Source organism: Pinus tabuliformis, chromosome 6 (genome assembly GCF_031772625.1).
Source record: "Pinus tabuliformis cultivar Carrire ecotype Pingquan chromosome 6, CPIR1, whole genome shotgun sequence".
NCBI lineage: Eukaryota > Viridiplantae > Streptophyta > Pinopsida > Pinales > Pinaceae > Pinus > Pinus tabuliformis.
The window spans coordinates 633,756-658,534 of record NC_142292.1 but is presented as its reverse complement, the minus strand read 5'-3'; the positions used below and the strand labels follow the sequence as shown (position 1 = coordinate 658,534).

Here is a 24,779-nt window from a genome sequence, read left to right as displayed (position 1 = left end):
GCTATGCTTTGTCGTTTTGTGACCTGGTTCTGGGGTTGGCATGTCGTATTGGTGGGCCTCATAGCCGCGATCGCCTTTATACAATATTTCTCTTTTTAATTGAATAGAAGGATCCACTCTTGCCTTAGCAAAAAAAAAATTGCTCCAAAGTGAAAATCTCAAGTTGTACTTCAAAGCAACATAGAAATGCAAAGCATAAAATGGAAACTTGTAGCAAAACTCAAATTAGAAAATTAAACGTGATGGTGAGAGTGTGTTAATTTTTAAGGCATGCAAATGAAAGAGAGAATGAAAATTAAGAAAGGAATGGAAAATCAATCCACCCACATATTCCTCCTTTTAAATAAGGAAAAGGGATGCCATGGTTAAAACCCAAACTCCCACAAGAAAAATTAAGCCTTTTCATTAACTTGTTACAAAGATGAGAAATCTTCCAAAAGGTTTCAAGTGAAGCTTCAAGAGGAATCTTTACAACATATGAGGCTTTTCAAACACTAGATTTCCTTCTTGAAAGTTAAAATTAGTAGCTAAGGTAAGTATAGTAAGAATGCGCTCAAATTTGAAAATGTTATAGGTCTTTTGGCATCCCAAGGATTAGCCTCCAATGATGGATGAACTTTTGCAAAAGAGAAGAGGCTATTCTTCTTTGTCCACGGCCTTGTCAAGGGCGAAATCCTCCTCTATCAAGCTCACGACCTAGCTAAACGACAGCCCTCCTGTAATGTCCATAACCCCCCTAAAAGTGAACCTTAAATGCTTGAGATGTCCTACAAGAAAATGGTTAGAGTTCCAATGATCTTTCCTCAAGGCTCTTTTTACTAACACTCCAACTATGGGATGCAAAATCAAGAAACAATTAGTGTAGAGAGAGAATATAAAACAAATTAATATAATACAAAGTAGTGTACAAAAAACCAAATCAAGTGATGGGAGTGAACCCCATCACTTGCTTAGTTTAAAAAAAAGCTTTCAAATAGCTAAATAAAATCAATGAAAGCACTTTTTTTTGGAAGAGTTTTAAATATAGAGATATTTTATTTTGCTTGTGTACAAGCTATATGTCAAAAAAATCCCTTGAAAAACCACTTCGTAACACGAATTATGAAAGATCAAAAAATGAATGAGAGATCCTTTGAGAATGTATCAAGAGTGGGTTGATATCTCCAAAGACTTCCCCTCACGCTTGATTCAACAAGATGTTTTCTCTACAACACTTCAATCAAGAATCACTGCCATATAGATTTAGCCAATAAACAATGACAAGAAAATCTAGAGATTTATTGGAAAATAACTAAAGTAATTTATATCTACAGCATACTTCTAAATCAAATGTCAATGCAAGATAGCTTTACATTAACAAGCCTACAAGAGCATATGAAAATAAACTAGACCAAAGCATGAGTAAAAGAAATTATACCAATAATCCACCATTCATCACATTCCAAAAGAAGAACAACTCATTAATGAAACCCCCAAAGTCTTTTATTGCAATTGAGAATGAATGTACACAAGAGCAGAGCTTCCCCAAGCACAATAGCTCGTTCTCAATGATACAAGTAAAAGCACAGAGCTATATTATATAGAGAAATGGGAACAAATCCCAATGTAGCAGCTATTGGGCCGCTAATTTTTTCATTATTATTATCACTTTTTGACACCTATTTCACCCATTTCTACCATTCTTTATCACGTCATTTATCATAATTTATCATATAATTCCATTTTATAATTATTTATGCTCTTATGGATAAATACTATTTTTCTCCTTTATTTTTAATAAATTGATGATTATTATGCATGATTTTACCAATGATGGTTTATTAATGGATTTGTTGTAACATCACTCATGATTTTAGCCTCCAAGATCTTTTCCAGATTGCAAATTTGATCTCCAACTCACAATTAAATATTCCAACTTAGAAATTCGTTGGAATAAGAAGTGACGGTTTTGCATTGGACGTTTCGGACAAATGAAGGAGAATCTGGAAAATCTGAAACATGGGTTTTGTCCAGAACGGATCGAATTAGTTTTTTAAAGAGCAGTTTTCCAAAATTCGGTCTGTATTAAGAGAAACGGAAGGTTCTTCGAAATCGATTTTTTTCAGATTTGTTGTTGCGGTCGTTTTCCAAATTCTTCCAGTTGCAATACCAAATTTGACTTGTTCCTGCTGAATGTTAATGGAAAGATCTTTCAAATATGATCTTGTTGATCAATTTGTTTTGTATAATCCAAATTTGTAATGGAAATCATTTTGTAATCAACTTTCTTGCAACTTCCCATTGCTCTCTATATATTTAAATGAAAACAAAGATCAAAGGAAAGGGGAAGAAAGAGAGGAGGAAACTTCTCGCCTTTTTACTTCGGTTGTAATTTTAATATACAGAGCGTGATTTTGAAGAACACATCACGTTGTAATGACATTTGAATTTGATGATTAATACATAATTTGAGTTGTTGTTCACTCGCGATATTCTGAAGTAGTTAAGCAGTATTCGTTGGCGACTTGGGCCCAGTCACTGGTGGATTTCACTACTATTTCCTGTTTTATACTTTTACTTTTCCTTTACTGCAAGTTTAATTATTTTGTTTTACAGCTTTATGATTGATTTACTTTCATCAGTGTGGAGTTTGTGTATTCATTTCATTAATTCTTAATTCTGTCAATTGATTTCATTCATTTATGTCGTGGATTGAATTAATTATTAGATAAGAATCATTTCTTGTTAATTAAAGGACAGAGTGTTATTGATTAGATCAGGTGCTTTATTTCTATGCAGTAGTTTAGATTCAGCTGAAAGAGCTCTGTTATTGCTACGATGCACTCGATTGATGTAATTGCAATTAGAATCTCTTGATTAAGATTGAGTTTGGTTTAGATTAAGATTGAGTTTGGTTTAGATTAAGATTTAGTTTTGATGCTTGAATAGGTTAATTTTCTTGAAGTTACAAGCTTGAGATTTATGGTTTGATTTGTTTACTCTTGTATTGAAATTGATAAGTTATCTTAAAGCATTACTCTCTATAGATATAACGATTTCCATCACTTGCACATATTGTGTACACTCTTGAAACAAAAAGACTTACCCAGGTTGATAATTAATGTGAAGAAATTAGAAGTTCTAAAAGACACCTTATATGCACCCAACAACAGCCAAGTCACAAATGGAAGTAGAGAAGATCCCAAGGAAGGAAGTCCAATTCAAAGTGGAGAGATGAAGAGACGTGTGTAGCATCCAACCAAATCGAACTCTTCAAGTGGTCTCCACCAAGCAACTTGAAAATCCAAGCGTGAAGATGAGAAATGCCAAGTGTGCCAAAAAAGGGAGTTAACTCCCAACAACCAAGCGAAGGGATGCCACCTCGAGTTGATGTCCTAATGTGCCAAGGATAGATCTACTCAAGGAATGCATAAGCCCTCCTTGCCAACTCAATGATTCATGTGAATGTGCCAAGTGTAGAGGTGGAGCCAAACTCCCAAGAAAATCTCTATCAATATCCTCCAAATATTCTCACATGTGCATTAAATCCTCAAAAATCAATTTTCCTTGTCAATAGTGCCATCATTAATTGCCAAGAATTCGATTTCCTTGAGTGGGCCATGTATTTATGATGCAAGGTGCCATATCATCTTCCACTTGTCCTTTGACGTATTCCTTTGACTTGAGATAATTTCCAAGTCATTTCCATGTCATTTTGTCACATAGAGCTATTTATTTTTCTCCATTTGATTTTTATGATTTAATTTATTGTTAGATTTCCCACAAAACTTAGGAAAAGTGGGTTTTGACGGTCTACAAGTTATTTTTCACCCCTCAAAGTGTGTCATAGTAGAAAGTTGAGGGTGAGAGGTGTCATTTTGAGCACACATACCCCATACAACTTCTCTATACATCACTTATTACATTTTGCATTCAAATTTTATTCGAATTTCCGCCCTGCGGGAAATTTAAAAATGACCCCTAGACCTAATCAAATTCCATGATATTTTACAAATGATCTAGTATGGTAATATATAATGACTCCAAACACTAGGACTCACCCAAGGCCTCACCATCAAGCCGCACTCCGGTTTTGGGGTTATGCTTGGAGGAAAAAAATCAATTAATTATCAAGTCCCCATAAGGATCTAATAATTAACCAAGTGAAAAAACCTCCCAGAGTAAACTCACTTGATAACAAGGTCCCAAGCTACCTAGGCTTGTTACATGACTCAACTCATCATACTAGCATCACTTTACATCATCCCTATATGGCTTGTGGAATTTGAGTACAACAAAAGAAGATGAGAAGAAGAAGTAGAGTTGAAAAACTCTAATGACATAGTGAACTCTGATGGTACATGAAGCCTTTGATACATCCTCGGGCATGCAGTCTTCAAAAACTTTTGGGTCCACTTCAATGGTCAACAGATCACACCCTTTCATGGTGGGATCGACTTGACAATTTGGAGGTTACATAAACCCCGAAAAATTAAACTTATAATTAATTTTTTCATAATTTTCCATGGCCAACTTGGGAGGCCTCTTGGCATGTGGAAATACCTCCTGATTCTACACAAAAATCAACACTCCCTCTTAGCAAGGGAGGTATTCTCTGCAACAAATTTCCCCTTAGCTGAATTTTCTCCTCCATAAGAAAAGTTCATGAGCTTGCCATGTTGATGCATTTCTATAAGATAACTCCATCCCAGAGTGGTCAATGTAGAGAGCCAGGGATTTTTTGCCAAAGTCCTTTGTGGCTCCTTAGGCAAATGTACCAATCTCCTATGGTCAAAGTCCTTTATGACCTAGCCAAGTCCTTTTGCTTCTCAAGAGAAGATCTATCCAATCCTATAATGTGCCCATGTAACTGGCTTGGGCCATTCACCTTTATGGTCGAAGACCTTTATGACCTAGCCAAGTCCTTCTCGATTCAAAGGTGAATGTGTCCATCTCCCCTTCAAAGTCCTTTGTGACACAGCAAAAGTCTGCAATGGCTTTAGGAGATGGTGTGCCCTAATTCTACAAAGGCATCAGCTCTCCCTCTGAATGAGGGAGGCATTCGATATCATGCCAAGCTTGACTTTGAAGTAATACAAGCTTCACTCAAGAAAAAGGCTTGGTGAGAATGTCGACAATTTGCTCATCTGTGGGATATGTACTGGAACTCCACTACTCCTCTATGCACCATGTCTCGAATGAAGTGAAATTTGGTCTCAATATGCTTCAAGCTGTCATGAAAATATGATTCTCTAAAAGCTTGACACAATTCTAATTATCACAAAACATCACAGTCGGCTCCAGATCCTAATGAAATAATCATACAAGTAGCTTTCGAAGCCATACTGCTTCCTGACTTGCGGCACCCGCTGCAATGTACTCTACCTCTGTTATACTCGGTGCAACTTAACTCTGCTTCCTATTAAACCAAGTTATCACAACAGATCCTAGGTTGAAGCAACATCCTAATGTGCTCTTCCTGTCTTTTGCACTCACGTCCCAATCTGAATCCATGTATCCTTGCAGCTTCACTTCACCACCTAAGACATATCTTTCAAGTAGCTTCACAATGTGCTCTTCAAGTAGCTTCAAGTCGCTTCACAATGTATTTTCCTTGAGAAAGGAAAATCTCACCTGCCTTTTGCCAGACCTCCAAACCTAGGAAGTAATGCATCAGTCCTAGGTCCTTCATCTCGAATTCGGAAGCCAACTCCCTCTTACATTGATGAATAAGAGGGTCTGCACCAGTATGAAAGAGATCGTCCATATAAAGTACCAAGATGAGACGTCTATCATTCTCAACCTTAAAATAAAGGTTCAAATCAACTTCACTTCTCGTAAATCCCAGCTTCATCAGATAGTTGTCGATCCTCTCATACGAAGCTCGGGGAGCTTGCTTTAAACCATAGAGGGCTTTCTTCAACCCGCATACATGTGTCTAATGATCTTGAACTTCGAACCCCTCGGGTTGTTCTGCACAGACTTCCTCCTTAATTGAACCATGTAAGAAGGCAGTCTTGACATCCCTCTGATGTAGATTCCATCCTTGCGAGGCAACAAGGGCTATAATCGAACGGATGGTGGTATATCAAGCAACAAGTGCAAATATCTCATCGTAGTCCACACCTTCCTTTTGAGAGAAGCCTCGAGCAACAAATCTAGTCTTGAACTTTTCAACACTTCCATCAACACCATGCTTGATCTTGAAGAGTCATTTCGAGGTGACAATAGATTTGTCCTTAGGTCTAGGGACCACATCCCAGAGATCATTCTTCATAATCGACTCATACTCTTCATTGATAGCATCCCTTCCAAACTTGGTGCTTCACAGTTTCTTCGAATGTGCAAAGCTTAGATTGAACAATGGTGCTCATGGCAATTAAGTACCCTTGGCACCTATTCGGCTTCTTACTTTCACGAAATGTCCCCCTTGGTGCAACATGTCTCTCGGCATCTTCAAGAGTTTCCCTAAGCCATGAGGGTCTCCTTTTTTAGGAGGAGGTCTCATGAGGGTGTGGATCAATGGGATCCATTGGTCCTTCAGCATCGGGCATCGTCTCATCTTGTGGTTCTCCCTGCTTTCCTAAATCTGCTTCTTTGTCCTTCCTTGGAATAGGAAGGTTACTAACCTTCCCAAGGCAGCATCTTCATCAAAGGTGACATCATGACTTATCTCCACTTCTCTTTGACCAGGCACATAGATTTTCTATATGCCTTAGAAGTTTCACTGTAGCCCACAAATGTTCCTTTCTTCCCAGATGCATCCAATTTGCTTCTCTTTTCTTTCGACACATGAAAATACACAGGGCTACCAAAAATTCTGTAGTGAGAAATATCAGGTTTCTTACCAATGAAAACTTCTTCAAGAGTTTTGGAGTCCAACGCTTGGTGAGGGCATCTATTTTGAACATACACGGCAGTGTTTGCAGCTTCGGCCCATAGAAACTTCGAAAGGCTTTGATCATGAACCATGGCACGAGTGGCTTCTATAATAGAACGGTTCTTCCTTTCAGCAACACCATTTTGCTCGGTAGTACATGCGGTAGTAGTCTCCCTCTTAATGCCAGCTTCTCTACAATAGTCATTGAACTCATTTGATTCATATTCGGTTCCATTATTTATCCTCAATATTTTGATCTTCTTCCCAGTTTGATTTTCGACCAAAGCTTTGAAAGAACGAACCATGAGAATACTTCATCCTTCTTCTTCAAGAAATAAATCCAAGTCTTGCGAGAAAAATCATCCACAAAGATAGCATAATATAAATATCTTCCCAAAGAGTTCACAGGCATCATACCAGATAGATCAAAATGAACCATTCAGTAATCTTGCTATCACTTGAGGGGAATGGTCCCCTAATATGTTTTCCTTCAGCACATCCCTAACAAACACCTTCATGTTCTACTTTAAATTTGGGCATACCTATCACCATCTTCCTCACATCGGGTAGAGCCTTATAATGTAGATGAGCAAACCTTTGGTCCCTGGATTGAAGTGATGTGTTGCAAGAAATGGCTCCCATCGGACTTCCTCCAACTTGAAATAGGCTATCAACCTTGAATCCAAGTGTAAATGCATCTTTGAAATTTTTATTCCAAACACGTACCTTTCCATCGATGAATGCCACCTTGAATCCTTTGTCCTCCATTGCCGAGATAGATACCAGGTTCTTCTTTCGATCAGGTACATATAGTACTTCTTGTAGATGAATGGTGCTACCTTGATTCAATTGAAGAGTAACATTCCCAACTCCCTTCACGGGATAGGTGGCATTGTCTCCAAGGATAATTTCCATATTTCTATCACTTTCAATCAGATTTGAAAGAGCTTCCTTATACCCAGTGAAGTGCCTTGAGGCACCACTATCAATCAACCAATTTCCCAAGGTATCCAGAAGAGAGGCAATAGAGAAGGCATATATAAGATAAAATTCTTTTTGCTTGTTATTAACAACATTAGATTCATCATACCTGGTGCTTCTTGATCTCTTGGGAAGGCGACCATTTCCATGTTAAGTAGCGAGAGCATTCCTTTTTCCTCTTTTGTTGAACCTACCATTCTTTTCATTGTTGTTGCCCTTGAAATTGTTGTTGTTGTCATCATCATGAGGTGTATCCCTTCTATTAGGACACTCCCTAGCATAGTGGCCAAACTTGTTGCAAATGAAGCATCTTCCCTTCCATTCTTGAAAGCCAGTCTTCCTTAACATTGCTTCTTTGAACCTGCATTGTTTTTCTTTTTAGCATGAGCAGAGAATGCAGTAGGATCATTCCTATTTGAAGGCATATCGAGTTCCATCATCCTTGTTTCTTCTTGAGAACATCTAGTCAGCAATTCTTCAAAACCTGGAATCTTGTCGTTGTTAAGAATAGTAGTGTTGAACACGTGCCATTCACAATGGAGTCCTCCAAGGGAAATGAGAGTAAGCTCCCTATTAGCAATAGCTTCTCCAATCGAAAGATCATTTTTTATCTCAATAATCCTCATGAAGTAGGATTGAATGTCTTCACCTCTTCCCTTCTTTATATCCTTCAGCTTGTTTTTTAGAAAGAAAACTTGGTTTGCATTGCTAGCTTTGAACATGCCAACCAACCTATCATATATCTCCTTTGATGTGTTCAAATAGGAGACGTAACCAGCTAAATGCTTATGAATAGAATCCCTAATGATCTTCTTTGCTTTGATTTCACCCTTCTTGTACTTTGTCTTAACAGTAGCCGGTGCATTAGAAGGAGGTTCAGTAATCTTTCCCTGCACATAGTCCATAACATCTTGCTCTTTTAAAGTCAAATCAAGAGACATCTTCCATGCATGATAATCAAACTTATCATGAAGCTTGTCATGAGATTTGAAGTAGGATGTGGAGGCCATTGACTCTTCTTCTTGTCTAACAAATCTCAGTGATTGCTCTTCTCATTGATTGCTCTTTTCACTCTTGCTTGGCTTTGTCTTCACCTCAGCTCTGACACCATGTTAATTTTAGATAACAATGGTATGTTCTATGCTTAAGAGCAATTTACTTCAATTTTCTTATTAGCTCAATATCAATTTCCAAATTAGCAATCACATTAACATGACAATTAATGCAGATAGAACATAAATAAAACATTAGAAGACAAGCCAAGACAAGAAGACACAAGATATGGCGCCAAACAGGGACAAACCCCAATGGGGGGAAACCCTTTGATCAATTCTTCTTATTATTCTTCAAAAGTTCAGCAGAGAGAAAGAGTACAATATGTAATATTCACTTGCCCAATCAAAGTGAAATTTGTCCAGTCAAATAGCAGCCACAAGAAGCCCTAACCAAAAAGTCAACATTGGTCAACAAGGAAGAATTTGACCTCCAAAATAACTCGGTCAAACCTAGTCAACTCGGCCTCCAACAATCATCTGAATCAGCCCAAAACAGTCCCAAAAAACTCAATCAAGCTTGGTCAACGCTGTAGTCAAACCCTTCTACAATCAACATTGGTCAAACAGTACAAATTGCCTCAATTTCTGTGCCCATAAATGCGGCCTGCCCATACAGAATTTTCCCAAACAAAAACGTTGTCAAACAAGTCAACATTGGTTGGTCAACGATGGTCAAACCCTTCCTGAAATTCGATCAACGCTGGTCAACATCCAAAACAGAAAATTGTTGTCCTTTCCTTTGCACATGTGGAGAGAGAAGCTGCCCAAAAATTTGTACCTGATCAGATTAAGAGAGAGATATGTGTGAGAATGAGTGATGTCCAAAAGAGGCAAAGGAAACTTCTATTTATATGCAAACGTTGAGGATGAATAGACGTGATTGTTGGGTTTTTGAGCCTACATTAGTTTGTTGGCCGACCTTGACAATTGGCCATAAACAAAATAAATTCATAATTCCATTTATACATGTCAGAATGAGATGATCTTTAGATCAATCCTACACCTCTCAGAGAGAGGAATCCAATAAAAATATCAGTTGCATCATATGAGTTGTCTAAGGTGGAGTTTGGCCCTAGTTGCCAAATTTAACACTAAGCTTCTTCAGATTAGTCACCATAGGTGTAGCCATGAACTTGCAATCCATCATACCAAAACTCTTCAAGATCTAAACAATGTACTTCCCTTGTCCAAGGAAGATCTCACTAGGTTGTTGCCACACCTCCAATCCCATGAAACAGTGCATCAGGCCAAGATCCTTCATCTCAAACTCTGAGGGCAACTCCCTCTTGCACCAAATGATGAGATTCTCTACCCTAATAAGGAACAGATCATCAACATATAGCACCAAGATCAAAGGATCACCATCAACAAAAATAAAATAAAGGTCGAGATCCACATATCTTGGTGAAGCTCAAACTCATCAAATATCCATTAATCCTAAAATACCAAGCCCTAGGTGCCTGCTTGTGTTTGTACAAGGCCTTCTTGAACCCGCAAATGTGAGACTCCTTCCCATGCACTTCAAATCCCTAAGGTTTCTCTATGTGCACTTTTTACTATATTACACCATTGAGAAATGTGGTCTTTACATCCATTTAATGTATCTTCCAACCCATAATAGAAACAAGAGAAACTATAGTTCTAGTAGAATTGAACCTCGCAACTGGAGAAAGTGTCTCATTATAGTCAACTCCCTCATTCTGGGAGAACCATCTCACCACGAACTATGCTTTGTACTTCTCAATACTGCCATGCTTGATCTTATAGATCCACTTGGAAGTCAACACTGACTTCCTCTCTGGTCTTGAAACTATCTACCACACATCATTCTTGATGATGGATTAATATTCTTCCATCATGGCATCTTTCCAAACCTATTAGCCTATTGCATCTTCTTACCTAGAAGGCTTGAAATCAATGATGTGGATCATTAATGCCATATAACTTGAGTACCTCTTAGGTTGTTTACTCTCCTTGAATGTACCTCTATGAGTTGCATGTCCCCCTGAATATCGTAAAGTATCACAAAGCCATGCTGGTATCTTCCTAGTCACAACAGTACCTCTTGTAGGTTCTACCAGTTCTACTGATTCCTCCTGATCATATGAAGAATGAATAATTTGTCTAGAGGGACCTACACCTGCGTTCTTCATAACCTCCTACTCCTCATCATCAATCTCCATGTGGGACTCTATAGTCCTACTGAAGAATACATTTTCATCAAAATTAACATCTCAATTGAAATCTATCTCACGTCGTTCTAAAATGTAGATTTGGCATGCCTTCAAAGCCTCGTTGTATCCCACAAAGCTACCCTTCTTCCCAAAAGGTTCCGACTTCTTCCTCTTTTCCTTGGGCACATGAACATATATTGGACAACCAATGATCCTTAAATGACTAAACTTTGGTTTTACTCTTGCAAATGCTTCCTTAGGAGTCTTGTCTTCTAATATTCGGTATGGAGTTCGGCTTTGCACATAAACAGTTGTGTTGGCAGCTTCTTCCCATAAGAATATTGGAAGATCATGATCATGAATCATCATCTTTACTGCTTCTACAACAGTTTTGTTCTTCCTTTCTGCTACTCCATTATGTTCAAGATTATAAGGAACAATCCACTCCCTCTTGATTCCTGCCTCCTTGCAAAAATCACTGAAGTCCCTGGAACTATAGTCTTCTCCATTATCTGATCTCAAGACTTTGATTTTCCTTCCTCTCAAGTTCTCCACTTGTACCTGGAATTCCTAGAACTTGTTGAAGACTTCATCCTTGGTCTTCATAAAGTAGATCCAAGTCTTTCGGGAGAAATCACCAATGAATGTTACATAGTAAAAGTAGCCACCCAAGGAAGTTGTAGTCATACGTCTGCATACATCTGACTATACTACATCCAAGAACCCCTCAGATCTACTATCATTGCCCGGAAAAGATCCTTTGGTATTTTTACCAAGTGCACAACCCTTGTAGATGCCATCATGCTCAATCTGAAGTTCTAGAAGACCTGTAACCATCTTTCTTAATGTTGACAAATCCTTGTAATGTAAATGAGCAAATCTTAGATGACATAGCTCACATAAATTGATATCATGGACCAATGCTTGAGCTAGTCATCCTATTAGACTATATAGTCCTTCTCGAACACCAATCACTTTTGCAAATTCTATGCTTGAGTCCTTAGGCCATATAAGAACTTGTCCATCCAATAATGCAACTTTATAGCCTCTATCTTCCAATGCTGTGATAGAAAGCAAATTCTTCTTCAACCCTCGTACAAATAAAAGTTCATTCATGCATAGAGTTTCTAGACTCCAGCTAAAACGTAGCTGATCCAACTCCTTTTACCGCATACTTGGCATTGTCTCCAAGTTCCACCTGTAATGTTGAATCTCTTTCTATCAAATCTGTGAGAGCTTCTCGAAAACTAGTCATGTGCCTAGAGGCACCACTATCTACTAACCAAACATCACTGCTATTTGTAATAGTGCCTGAAAGAGCAGAAACAAAGATTTTCTCCTTAGCTCGCTCTAGCCTTTGAATAGCTTCCTTCTTAACCTTGCCTTGCATTGTGAATATTGGGCAGCAAATAGAAATAGTCAAGTTGTTGAAAACATGTCTCTTAGGGTGACTTATTGGTTGCTCTTTCAACAAAGCTCTGATACCATGTTCAATTTTCTACAAGATGAATAGTAGAAACTAATTTTCTAATTTGATAATTACTTCCTAATGATCTTTACAATTTATCTTTCAAGCCACTAATATCATTGAGAAATTATATATAGAAAATCTTCACATGAAAATCTCAAAATCTTGTATTAAGAGTCCTAGACCTTGCGTTTGGTTGAACCATGGTTGGTACCTTTGGGTTCATCCTTGTCTCCTTTCATCTTGTATAGGATCGAAGAGCCTTAAATGGGGTTACTTGAGGACACATGGTTTTAAAGGAGCTTACTTTTGTAGGGGTGATCACGAGTGCAGGGGCCAATCTAGCCCATGTTAGGTACACCTATATCTTACCACATGGTTATGTGTCTATTGTGTCTGTATGTAGTCTTGGCCTTGGTGCAGTGTCCCTAAGATGTTTCTCAACCTGGTAATCTCACTATGTCAACCTTTTGTTGAGAAATAATTCCTTATTGATATCAAAGGATGTCTTGCTGAAAACAAGAATGACAAAATCTTAAAGAGCACTTTAAGCCCTTTCCAATGAGCTATTACATGCCCTAAAACTCCTCTCCACTAAGGAGAAATGAACTTTCCAAGTCATAAAACCACATGTCAATCCCTTGCTCAAGTCAGCCCTATCTTGGAGAAGTAGGCCCTATTTGGAGCAACTTGTCTAGTATAAACAAAAGTCACTTCGACCTCATCCAACCATAAACTCAACCAAGCATCGAGGAGAAGCAATTTGGCCTGAGGAAGGAAGGAGATAGGTTCATACCTCATGAATCTTAAGACAAGCCGAAGAAGCAACAATTTGTGATTTTGGTTTCTTATCTTTGGCTAATGGTTTCTTGGTGAATTTTTTATCAATTCTTGGAACAAGATCTTGGCTATATTTGTGTAGACCTCGACCTCTTTTCCAGCATGGATCTCTACCCTTTTAAAGAAGCAGACCTCGACCCTTGAAGAGAAACTAAGGTAGTCCTGTAAGTAGAGCGAATTTCAGCCTAACGCAAAACTGAAGTAAAGACGAATTTCAACCTGCAAGACAAAACTTCAGCCCTATAATTCAACGCCCCTGTCGACTGACCCAAGCTTGCAACCTCGGCGCTGTGAAGGAGGTGCAAACTTCACTTGTCATTTGGGCACCTTTTGAGCCTACTTTGACCTCAAACTTCAGCCTATTTTGTGCAGACCTTGGCTAGGAAAAACACTAGAATTTAGCCTCAAACTTTGGCTTGGATTTTGGTCTATATGCTACATCTATTCGGAGCTTATCTGAAGCAAACTTAAAGACATTTTTGTAGCAGCCTTTCTGGAAGCATTCTTAAAGGCTTGGAGCAGACCTATAGCAGTCCTTAAAGACCTTCTTTGAGCAGACTTGTGGCATGGTTTGTTGAACAATTTGGAGGGAATTCTTAGAAACCCCTTGTTGCAGGACTTGAAGCTGAATTTGGAAAATATTTTGGAGCTAACTTGAAGTCTTCCTTGTAGCAAAAAATGAAGCCTCTTTGAAACAATCTTGGAGTAGACTTGGAGCACATAATGAAGATCTTTTTGAAGCAAGCTTTGGAGGACCTTCTTGGAGCAATCTTGAACCGCTTTTGAGCAAACCTTGGACCAGCGTGATTAAAGACTTTTGGAGTAGCTTCAAAAACATTTTGAAGGAAGTATTTGTGAAGTATTTTGATAAAGTATTGATGGTTGGAGCCTAGGAGGATTGGTGTCCTCATTTAGACCAGGTTGGTGCTTGGATTTGTCTTCGAGGATTGGTGTCCTCATTCAAGGTTGGAGCCTTGTAAGAATTGAAGTTTTTGTAATGGTTGGAGCCAAAATTTGAGGATTGGTGTCCTCATCATTTGAATTATTTTAATATAAACTATTTTTATTTTGTTTATTGTGTTCTAGTATATCTTGTGCTTCCTATTGTGAAAAAATCTTAACTGGCATAATATAACAATTGAAAGAAATATTGGTTCACCCCCCTCTTAGTATTTGCAATACTTTTCAAATTTCTCGATGTAATTCATGTTTTCCAATACAAGTGGTCTAGAAAGTCAAAAGTCAACATGATCGCAATTTGTTCAATTTGACGAGAAGATGACATGCCACATGGAATTTTTCCAAACAATGAAGGCATTGTCAAATTATTGTTCGTCAAAGTTGGTCAACGAGTAGCACAAGCTTCTAGGTGGCAAAATAAGGGTAGCATTGGGCAATTATTGACATGCATTACATTAAAAGTCATCTATAAGAATAGAGCAACAAAACCCATATCTCGAATTCTTCAAATTCCTCAAGGTGTTAGAGAGGCTACACTTGGCCATGATAATGTGGCGATAGAGGTGATAATGTGCCAATGCTAACAGGGCTCGTCATAGGTCATATCAAAGAAAAGTAGCCAAAATAGGTGGAACATCTAGCAAAGTCATCAAGCCATTGGAACTAAACAAAAAGGGTGGCAAGTCGAGTCATTGTTCATGGGAATTCAAGATAACTAGTTGTTTGAAGACGATAAGGTAGTTGTTGGAAGGGTCAGCTTGCACATTGGGCATTTTGGACAAAAGAGATTAGCATGTGGGCATTTTCTAGTCATTTTCAACCAAATCAAACTATAGTAAAGCTAATGGAGCAAGTCAAGGACCAAATCAAGGCACTATCTAGTTGTTCGGTGAATGTCGAGGCTTCCGAGTCAAACATTAAGCTTCTAGAGGTTATTATTCTTCATTCATTGGTTTTCCAAGGACATGGCAAAGGGAACATTGGACTTCTTAGAGACTTGTGAAGTCAAGTCATACCCTCAAGTGGGAAATTCAATTGAAACAATATTTTCATGAAAATCGACTTAGTCTCCAACTTGTGGATGACAAGTCAAGAAAATAATATTCAAATGGATGAAGGAAACTAGCAGTTAGGAAAGAAAGTTATAAATTGCTAGTGTCTCCTCCCATTTTAGGTTGATAAACTATGAGCTCACTCATGCCATAATAAAGAAACCATTTCGCAAAATTCCTATGTTATTGGATTGATTTTTCTATTTCTTTTCTTCTTAGCTTTAGCCTTTAATTTTTACTTCATAGAACAATGTGCAAGTATTATTTGGTTAGTACAATGTTGTTATAGCGATCCATTAAGGGGCAAATGATCACATGGAAGGGGAGATCTAGACCCAAATCCTTCACCTCCCCCCTTGGCTAACATTGAGAAGACAAATTCTAGCGTTGGACAAACACTCTAGGGAGCATCGTCAACAGAGGTGTCGAATATTGGTGTTATTGTTGATATACAAAATTGGGGCATCTCGAATGAGTAGATCCTATTAATGGGATCAGATTTCTTTTATCAAAATATTCTAGTTGGACCTATTGCCTCAAAATCTAGTAGGTCTTGTGAGAGGGCTCACAAGACAAGAACTGGACCAAGGAACAACAATGAAGTGGAGGCTCATTGTCACCATATCACTCCACCTCCTACTCTTTACTAGAGTTTCACCACAAGGGAGGCTTGCCAGTTTTGGTCACCTAATAGATATTCTAAGGCACTAATACAAAGTTGACATTTGAATAGGCCCTTTTGAGATATTCAAGCTAAGGAAAAGACTCAATTCTACAAGACAACGAATAGCACAACTTAAAAGCAGCCTATAAATGCACTTGTAACCTATGGTTTTTGGTGTATGACTCAAAAGTAGCACAATTACGCATACAAGAAGAGAGAAAAGTTTTGTTACATTGATATAGTCGACATCAAGATCCACAAACCTTCAATTGATCCTAAATTGAAGCTTCGATGCAAAATTAGGGTTTTCCTGGCACTAGAATTGCTTAGGGTTGATGACATCAGCCTTAGGGAGGGGCTCCCAACCATGCAATTTGCCATATTTTGATGTTTTAAGGCTCAATAATTAGAATGTGCTCCATCCAGCTCAATGCTCATGCCCTAGTTGAATTTGGCATCAAACCCTAACGCTAGTGGCTTCCCTTTGAAGGGTCGAAAATTTCAAGGCCAAAATTTTAAGGGCCAAAAATTTCAAGAGAAGAAGAAAAAGAAGATTTTTTTATGTTTTTGATTTTTGACCATCTATATGGAAGCTAGTGCCTACTAACTACTTGGGTAATGAAGTCTAAGGGAGAATTACTACAAAAATATCAAACCGTTGAAAGGAGCAAGAACTTTTAAAACCCTAGCTGTCACTTTATGAGGGGATAAAATCAAGAGAAAATTTTTCTAGGAGGTTCTCTGTTGAAAAATCTAGGGCATTTATAAATTACAATGATTTTTCTAATACATGATAACAATATGTAAAGTATTTATACAATTTATCTTATTTTGATCTTTCATTCATTATTAGTGTGTGTTTTCACTTTATCAAACTGCTATCAAAAACAAAAGAGACAAGAACACAAATGTTTGGCTTTCTGCCAGGGCCAAAACCTCTCCCTCTTGGAGAGGAAACCCATGCAAAATTCTTCTTATAGAGATTCCATTGATGAATACCAAGACCGAGACATCAATCCTTTCCTCCATCACCGCTGAGATCATCATGATTGCTCCACCATGGACGCCATCACTGAGATCATCATTACTGCTTCTAACATCTGCTCCATGACTGATCCTTGATATTGCCACCGAGGTGATCTCTGCACTCTTCATCAAGACTATGATCTTCAATAAACAGATCATGACTTGTGACAGCACCTTACTGTAGCTTGAGATAATGTGTAACATTGTGAGATCATGATCCTTGTCGAGACTGTTCATCCTAGTCATCAGTATCACAGTTCCCCTCATTATTCCGAGATTGCAACTATCATAGTTGCTTACTGCTCCCTCGAGACTGCAGGTCCTGATTTGATTGTCACTGCTCTTTATTATGTCAGGACTGCAGTAGACACAGTCATCACCGAAATTCTCTTCAACGTAATTATAATATATCTATATGTTGATATTGAGATAGCACTTTCAGGATCACTGTGATCTCCATTAGGCCGAGACAGTGAGGACAGTAAGAGTTCTGAATCACATTGACTGATCCACCGAGATCTACTTTCCATCTAGGCAGAGAATACATGTATGTCTGAGATAGCAAATATATATGTCCAGGCAGATTCATTCACAGGAATGCCGAGATTGTCATGCTCCTTCACAATCATAGATCCAAGACTGATCATACTGTTGATACTGCGACTTACCAGGACTATGGATACATTCTTATGCCGAGGTCAACCATCCATCCGAGGTCCTGTCTGCTCCTCCATGCATCCGAGATTTAGCTTGCCTTTCTGCTCTTTCTAGCCATCCGAGACCTAGTCTGTCTGCCCTTAAACCCATCCAAGGTGCAGACAGACCCTTGATCTCTTGCCCTAAGGTGATGTGAATCTGCTCCTTCTGTTCATCCAAAATTTCAGAGAGGAAACCCGAGATCTGTCTCCTCTTATTGGCACAGACCTGCACCCATCTTCACACAAAGTTTCAGAGAGAATTGCGAAACTGATCTGCGTTTTGTGAATACCTGGCACCAATTGTTCTGTATACGTACATACTACAACCTTGCTTCTAAATTCTAAGGGGGTATACAAAATTGAATACACTGAAAATGGGAACTAGCTTGGGCATATGAGATGCAGACTATTCCCGAAGAGGGACCAGAGTTGGGAACTAGAACCATACTGGTCCTCGTAGAGCTGCATGCTTGTTGCTGCATATGAAGAACAAACCAATTTCTCACCAGAAGTGTCCAGACAGTTGTTAATAAAAGTGTAGAGACAGTTGTTAGATAATGTGCTTATAGTCCAAAACGAGGTACTAGTCAAAGAGAATAAACAAGATTAGAAGAAGAATGGAATACCCATTCACACATATTTTGCTTTTAAGGAATTGGATGAATTACATGTCTGGGGATGAAAATTGACAAAACTTCCATTCAGTGTTCTGTGGTGATTTCAATTTTTTTATTGTAGCTACAGAAGGCAGTCCATAAATCTTATTCTAGAATCTAGAGTACACAAAATAACTAATACATGCATTCACAACAACGAAAATTATAGATGTCATCAAATTTCCATGACATTATAAAGCTTCTTGAAAGTAAATTAATAAAAAATACAAGTAAAAGAATATAATTAAAACTTACAGCAGATGAAGCTACTGAAGTGTCTGGATCTTTATTCTTGGTTTTGCTGGAAGAATACTTTGCATCTTTGAAAGAGCTCCGTCGAACAGCGACATGCATTATTAAAGCCATATATGCTCGAAGAGGTGACACAACCATGCAGTCCGAAAAGTCAGAATGCAGACGAAAAATCATTTGAACAGTAAGTTTAAGACCAGAAGAAAGATGTTCTAATTTTGAAGATGCTAATAAGGCCTTTCGAGTGTCCTCTTCTGCCAGTAAGTTCTCTACCTGCCATGCAGCTGCTATGGCAATAGTAAGACTTTCTTCATTATGGTCCTTGCCATATTTATGAGATTGGCCTCTCCCTTTCATCGTATTCCATTTCATGGACATTTTTATTGGCCATTTAGTTTTCCTGTGTGATTTCCGTGATCTGTCTTGTTTTGACCTATTTATTTCACTTTCAATGCTGCCAGAACCAGCAATATTTGAGACATTGTGGAGAAGTTGTGACAAAGTTTCTAGGAGATCATCAAACCCACCCCATGCAAGTATTAACTTGTGAGCTGCTCTAAATTCTTCTTGTTTTGTTTTATTCTGAAGAACAGCACTATAGTCCATGATAAGGTTGATACAATGTTTAACAACTACTGATATGTCTTTGGGTGGAATAATTGAAGCAATCTTCAATATAGCTGTATAAGCTGACGGACTACTTGCAGAACTTAACATGCAATTGAAGTTATCACATGAAAATAACTCGCAAAGGGCTATTTTGCATGACTGATTGCTGGCTAAGCTGGAACAAAGATTTCTAATTGCAAGCAAAATACCCTCTTTTTCCTTAGTATCTAAATCTGTCGGTCCCATGAACAGACTAATTAAGACTTTTACTAATTCAATAAGAGATTTTGGAGGAACCCCTTCTGACAGGGCATATTCACAAAACCTTGCACCTGCTAGGGGGGATCTTTTTACCAGAGTAATAAAACGATTGCATGCCTCAGAGACTGGCACTTTCGACGGGAAGTACGATGGAATTAGAAGCCTGGTTAGTCGTTGTGCAACCAAACATAGGTCAGTTGCAAGAGAGCAAAGTATGGAATCCAGGTTCACCACCTACATCGAAAAACAAACTGAAATGAAATGATGGAAAGCAATGCACTCCAGTTGTTTTATAAAATGAGGAAGCATTATTCTAAGTTAATCAAGTACTGATTTGCATTATAACAATCTCGCTGTGCAATTTCCAAGAAGTTCAACCGACAACCCAAAATAAAGAACATACTTTATGAAATTGAAGTGCTCTAATGTCTTTCAAGGTTAAAAGGAGATCTGCAACCGCCGTCCTTACAGCCAAGACAGGATCATCAAGCAATGGTGCCAACTTTGGAAGTAGTACTTTCAGCAGCTCATGACTTTGTGGGTTGTCAAGTAAATATATCATTCCATCCACTACTGCACACCTGACTGCACTACTAGTTGTGTCATGTGCCATTTCATCCATGACTTTGGACAAAAGTTTCACGGTGATTGTAGATGGCACAACTTCCCAGAATAGACGAAGAATTCGGCAAGCACCTTCAACAGCTACAGAGCGCACATCAGGACAATCATCTACCAGCAATTTCTCAAGGAGCACAAATTGCTTCTCTAACAAACTTTCTTTCTCTTCTTTCGATGCCGCTGGATCTTCCAGAGGGAACATATCTACTAGCAAAAGCAACGCATTGCGGCGAACATTTGAATTTGCTACCTGCCGAAAAAGAAAACCTTAGAAGCACATAATAGAATTTTCAAACCGATGCAAGCTGCCTGCCTATGACTATTATAGTTAATATTGATGGAGCAACAACTTGAGCACACGGGAGATATTGTCAAATTTTAGTAACAGTTCATTGTAATCTCAAGACTGGTGTTCGATCGATCACTCTAGAAGAGTGCCTTAATCAGCGTAGAGTCCTTTGATCGTCCAAACTTACTGATGTAAACATGTACCCTGGAAGTTGTAAAACATGCACCGCGTTGATAATAAAAATAGCAATTAAAGTTTCGTATTTGTTTCTAGAGGCCTTCGATCTCATTTTAGAATTTTTGGATCATCAGTTTGAACCAATGGGTATTTAGACAACCAAATAACATGGGATTCCCGGCAAGCAGAGTGATTGGTAGGCGGCCAGGTATCGGCAATCACTTCTTAGACTCTCAGTGTTCACACTGGCAAGAAAGAAGTGTCCACCAAACTGGGACTCCCCATGGCAACCACCTCCAACTTACTGCTCGACCAACGGGCAGTGAACCCTTTCAATATTTTCAGTTTTACGACAGATATCAAATATGGAGACATAATCCAATTTTAGCAGTTGGAAGAAGTTTAAAGAGGACGCAATTTGATTAGAGAAGAATTGTCAAAATCTAGTCCTTGGGAACATACCTGCAGAGCCCTGAATAGTACAGGTTCTTGGAGGCGATAAAGAAAGGCCTCGACACCATCCTGGGTCCTCTGACTGATAAACCCTCCTAAAACCTTTCTGATAGACGAAGCGAGCGTTTTAGAAGAGGCATATATGGCCCCTTCAACTAAACCCTGCATGCAATTGTTTTCGATCTCCTCGAGCGAAGAACCCTTCGCAAACCTCCATGCCTTGTAGAGAATTTCGCCATAAGCTTCCAGAACGGAATTTCGACCAAAGGGAATCTGAGAACGAAAGATGGTAATGAGTTCTTTTACCAGCTGAGCATTTAATCCAAAAAGAAATGCCAGAAATCGTCTCCCATCCTCTGTTCTCAAATACGAGGGGGTCAAAGCGCATCGAACCAGCATGTGCTTCAGATCATCAATACTATCGTCCATGAAATCAAAGAAAGTGAAAGCTTCTCTCATTGAATACACCCTGTGAACATCAATCTTCCGACCTACTGACAGAGATTTTGCTAGCAAACAAGGGAGAGATTGAGCAATGAGAGACTCCTTCCCAGGCAGCGAATCTCGCCACCATTGCTCGCAAATAGCTGTTATACAATCCTGTAAAACGCAATCGCCCTCGAACAAGACAAGTTTGTCGTGCAACGTATGTACAGTGGAGAACAAATCAGCCGGAGAAATTGCCTTTTGAGGATGCATAATGCAAAGCTGTGCCAAATACGAGTAACCCCTCAGGCTATTCAATATCTTGGCCCTCCGTCGATCATTTTCCGGCTCGGTGCGCACAGGTTCGTGTATGGGACTCCTCTGGCTTCTGGTGATCCGTCTCCTGCGCTTCTTCTGTGGAGATGGGGTTTTGAAAATTTCATTGCCATCTTCTCCATCTTCCTGGCCATAGCCGTTGGATAAATTTTCAAACGCGAAAATCGCTCGAGCTGTGTGTAGAGAGAGGGCATCACAGAGCTTGGAAATGGAATTGGAAGATGGTTTGTTGTTGAGTGACCATACGAGGGTTTTAAGAGAGGATTTTTCTGACCTCGACTGATGTTTCTCCACCAGATCCAGAAATTCCTCTGGGGAGCTCTGTAACGCTTTCCGAAAATTATCCTCCATATCTAGCTAGTGATTTTAAAGCCGACGAATGAAAGGGCTTGGGCTGGGCACGCCTCCTTTATGCTACAAGAATGGTATAGAAGCTGTCGGCTGAAGATTTCAGTGATGTGCTTTTTTCAAATGTTTTGGCGCTCATTTTCTTTTATGTACCAACGGGTGCATAGCCATGCACCCATGGTATTTAACAATCCAAATGTACAGATATTGAACAATCCAAATGTCCATTTCAATGGTTGATTCGCCAAAGTTATTAAACATTTCACCCGCAAAACTGTTGCGGTTTAAACATTAAGCGTGTTGTTAGAAATAGATGATTTTATGTAAAGATTTGAGAACTTCATTATGTGAATACTTCACCAATGCTCAAATTCATAATACTAAGAGTGCCCTACCAAAAAATTAAATAATAATTATTCATTGTTAATAATAATTATAAATAATTAAATTGTTATTATAATAATTATTAAAAAAAATTGAGAGTTAGGAAGGGTGAAGGTTAAATTAGAATCGGTGGAATATATTACTTAAAGACATGGAGAAATTAGAAAAATATATTAAATGAAACGCTAAAATTAATAAAAGAATAATAAATTTGGTTAAATTTTTATATTAATAAAATAATTTTCGATGGGGGTGAGAATTTCGAAGTACATGGCCATCGAGTCTTATGATCATTAATAGTTCATATGCCGGCAAAGGACTAGTCTCTAGGTCCTTTCAACTGAACCTGTGTAACGGGAGGTGTAATTGCAATTGTAAATGTGATCGTGTGAAACCTGGTCTTGTCTCGGCGAATGTGGCTAGTGAAAGTTTAACGAGTGGGATGGCTCAGCAAGACGGCATTTGTGTTTGCGTTTCATTCCTGTGTTGGGCTCCTGGTCAGTGTTCTGCAAGCAAGTGCAAGAGTCAGCGGTGGGCTTTCAGCACTAGGTGGCAGCTTCTGATCTTCCCCTGCGACTCTTGGTTGTGTGAATTCATTATCATTTTGCTCCAAAGGCACCCCGGGTTTTATTGTGCTTGCATAGTGCAGTTGCGGGTAATTGGGGGAACTTGGTATTTTTGTCTTCAATGGATTTTGGAAGGTGCGAGTAGTTGGTCCATTGGAGGCGTCTGGAGGAAAAAATATACAACATATGAGCTTTGGAGGTGGTGTTGTTGGGGGTGGTAATGGTTGTGCGAGGGATTCTTCATTTATGGTGTTTGGTCTGAAAATTGGTGTGCTTGGTGGTTTCGTGGTCGTTTCTTTGTGTGCAGTGGAGATAAAAGAGCCACCTTTCCAAAGTATTTGGCGTCAGCATTTTGGTGTTGGCTACGCAAGGCTTCTTGGGGAGCGTCAACCTAGGATTAATTTCTCCCTCCTTCTCCTTCTCAAGTAGCTCGCGTTCTCACCAGGGTGCTCAATTGGTGGCGAGGTGGTAGCCAAGTTCTAGCATGTGGTCGTCTGAGGAGATTTATGGGTGAAGGGAGATTTGGTCTGGGTGTGGAGGTCTGGGCAAGTTTTAGTGGGTCAAACTCTGAAGACTATTGAGGGATTTGGCTCTCCTAGACTGTTCAATATGCAACCTCCCTCGTGTCGTGGGCACTACTCCCCCCTGCCAAACCAGGCATTGCAGGTCGCAGGGACCAGGCGAGGTTGGCTCCTTCAAAAGATGTGGCAACTAGGATGCGTCAGGGTGGCAAGACTGTTGGCCACTCCTAGCTATTGCGCATTGGAACGCGTGGCGGTCATGGTGGCAGAAAGCAGGCTTCCCTTGGAGGTGGAGGTGGGAGGTCTCAGCAACCTCAGTGAAGTGGTGGTGTGCGGCGAGGTGGAACGACTAGTCGGGGGTCTGGTCGGCGTGCAGCTCCCAGCCCACAGGTAATTCAACATTATTGTCAGGAGAATTGCTGGGAACTAATTCAATCTCTGCTAGATCGGGTGGAGTCGGCTGAACGGGTTCGAAGGGAGGAGCATGTTGAGTTGGTGGCCACCTTGGACAGGATGCATTACTTTCAGTGCCAGGTCAGAGAGCGAGTGGTGGTGGTCTGGCGAGGCCAAAACCACCTTGTAGAAAAAGTGGAAAAGCTGGAGACTTGGTTGTCGCACTTCGAAGGGCACGTCCAGTGCAACTTCCGCCCTCTACCACCTCCAAGAACTGCCCCAGATAACCCAGCTTCCATTACGTCGGATGACTAGTATGCTATCAGGTCGGAGTGAGACCACCTGCTTTTTGCTCTAGATGTACATCTTTTTTACCATATGAATAAAATATTAAAGAGGAAGGGTAAAATATTTATTTTAAATTATTAAATTAGTATTAAAATAATTGTGTGGAGAGGTGCTTTCGAATTCAGAATAGAAGAGATGTTGTAATGTATTGTTTGGATTAAATAAAATAATAAAAATAAATATTATAATTATAATTAATAATTAAACTAGTTTAGATCCATTTTAACTTTGGATCTACCAAATGCATTGGGATCAAATCTCCTAAAGTGCAAACCTCTTCTAAAAATATTAATAATGTTAAATTATTATTAAGCCCACTAGAAATAGCTCAATTGGCAATCACCTTATTATGAAGCACTACA

General features: G+C 39.1%; 1 protein-coding gene across 1 annotated transcript in view; it reads right to left on the bottom strand.

Moving 5' to 3' along the window:
* The window catches only part of LOC149256898 (uncharacterized), a 58,832-nt gene extending 36,485 nt beyond the window's left edge, over window positions 1–22,347 (bottom strand). The window contains exons 1-3 of the mRNA XM_089413153.1: window positions 21,105–22,347; window positions 19,959–20,426; window positions 18,689–19,789 (exon numbers count right to left, since the gene is read on the bottom strand). Coding sequence (XP_089269279.1) covers window positions 18,689–19,789; window positions 19,959–20,426; window positions 21,105–22,208 — 2,673 coding nt within the window. The 5' untranslated portion in view covers window positions 22,209–22,347. The remainder of the gene's footprint in view (window positions 1–18,688; window positions 19,790–19,958; window positions 20,427–21,104) is intronic.
* Window positions 22,348–24,779: the final 2,432 nt, after the last annotated feature.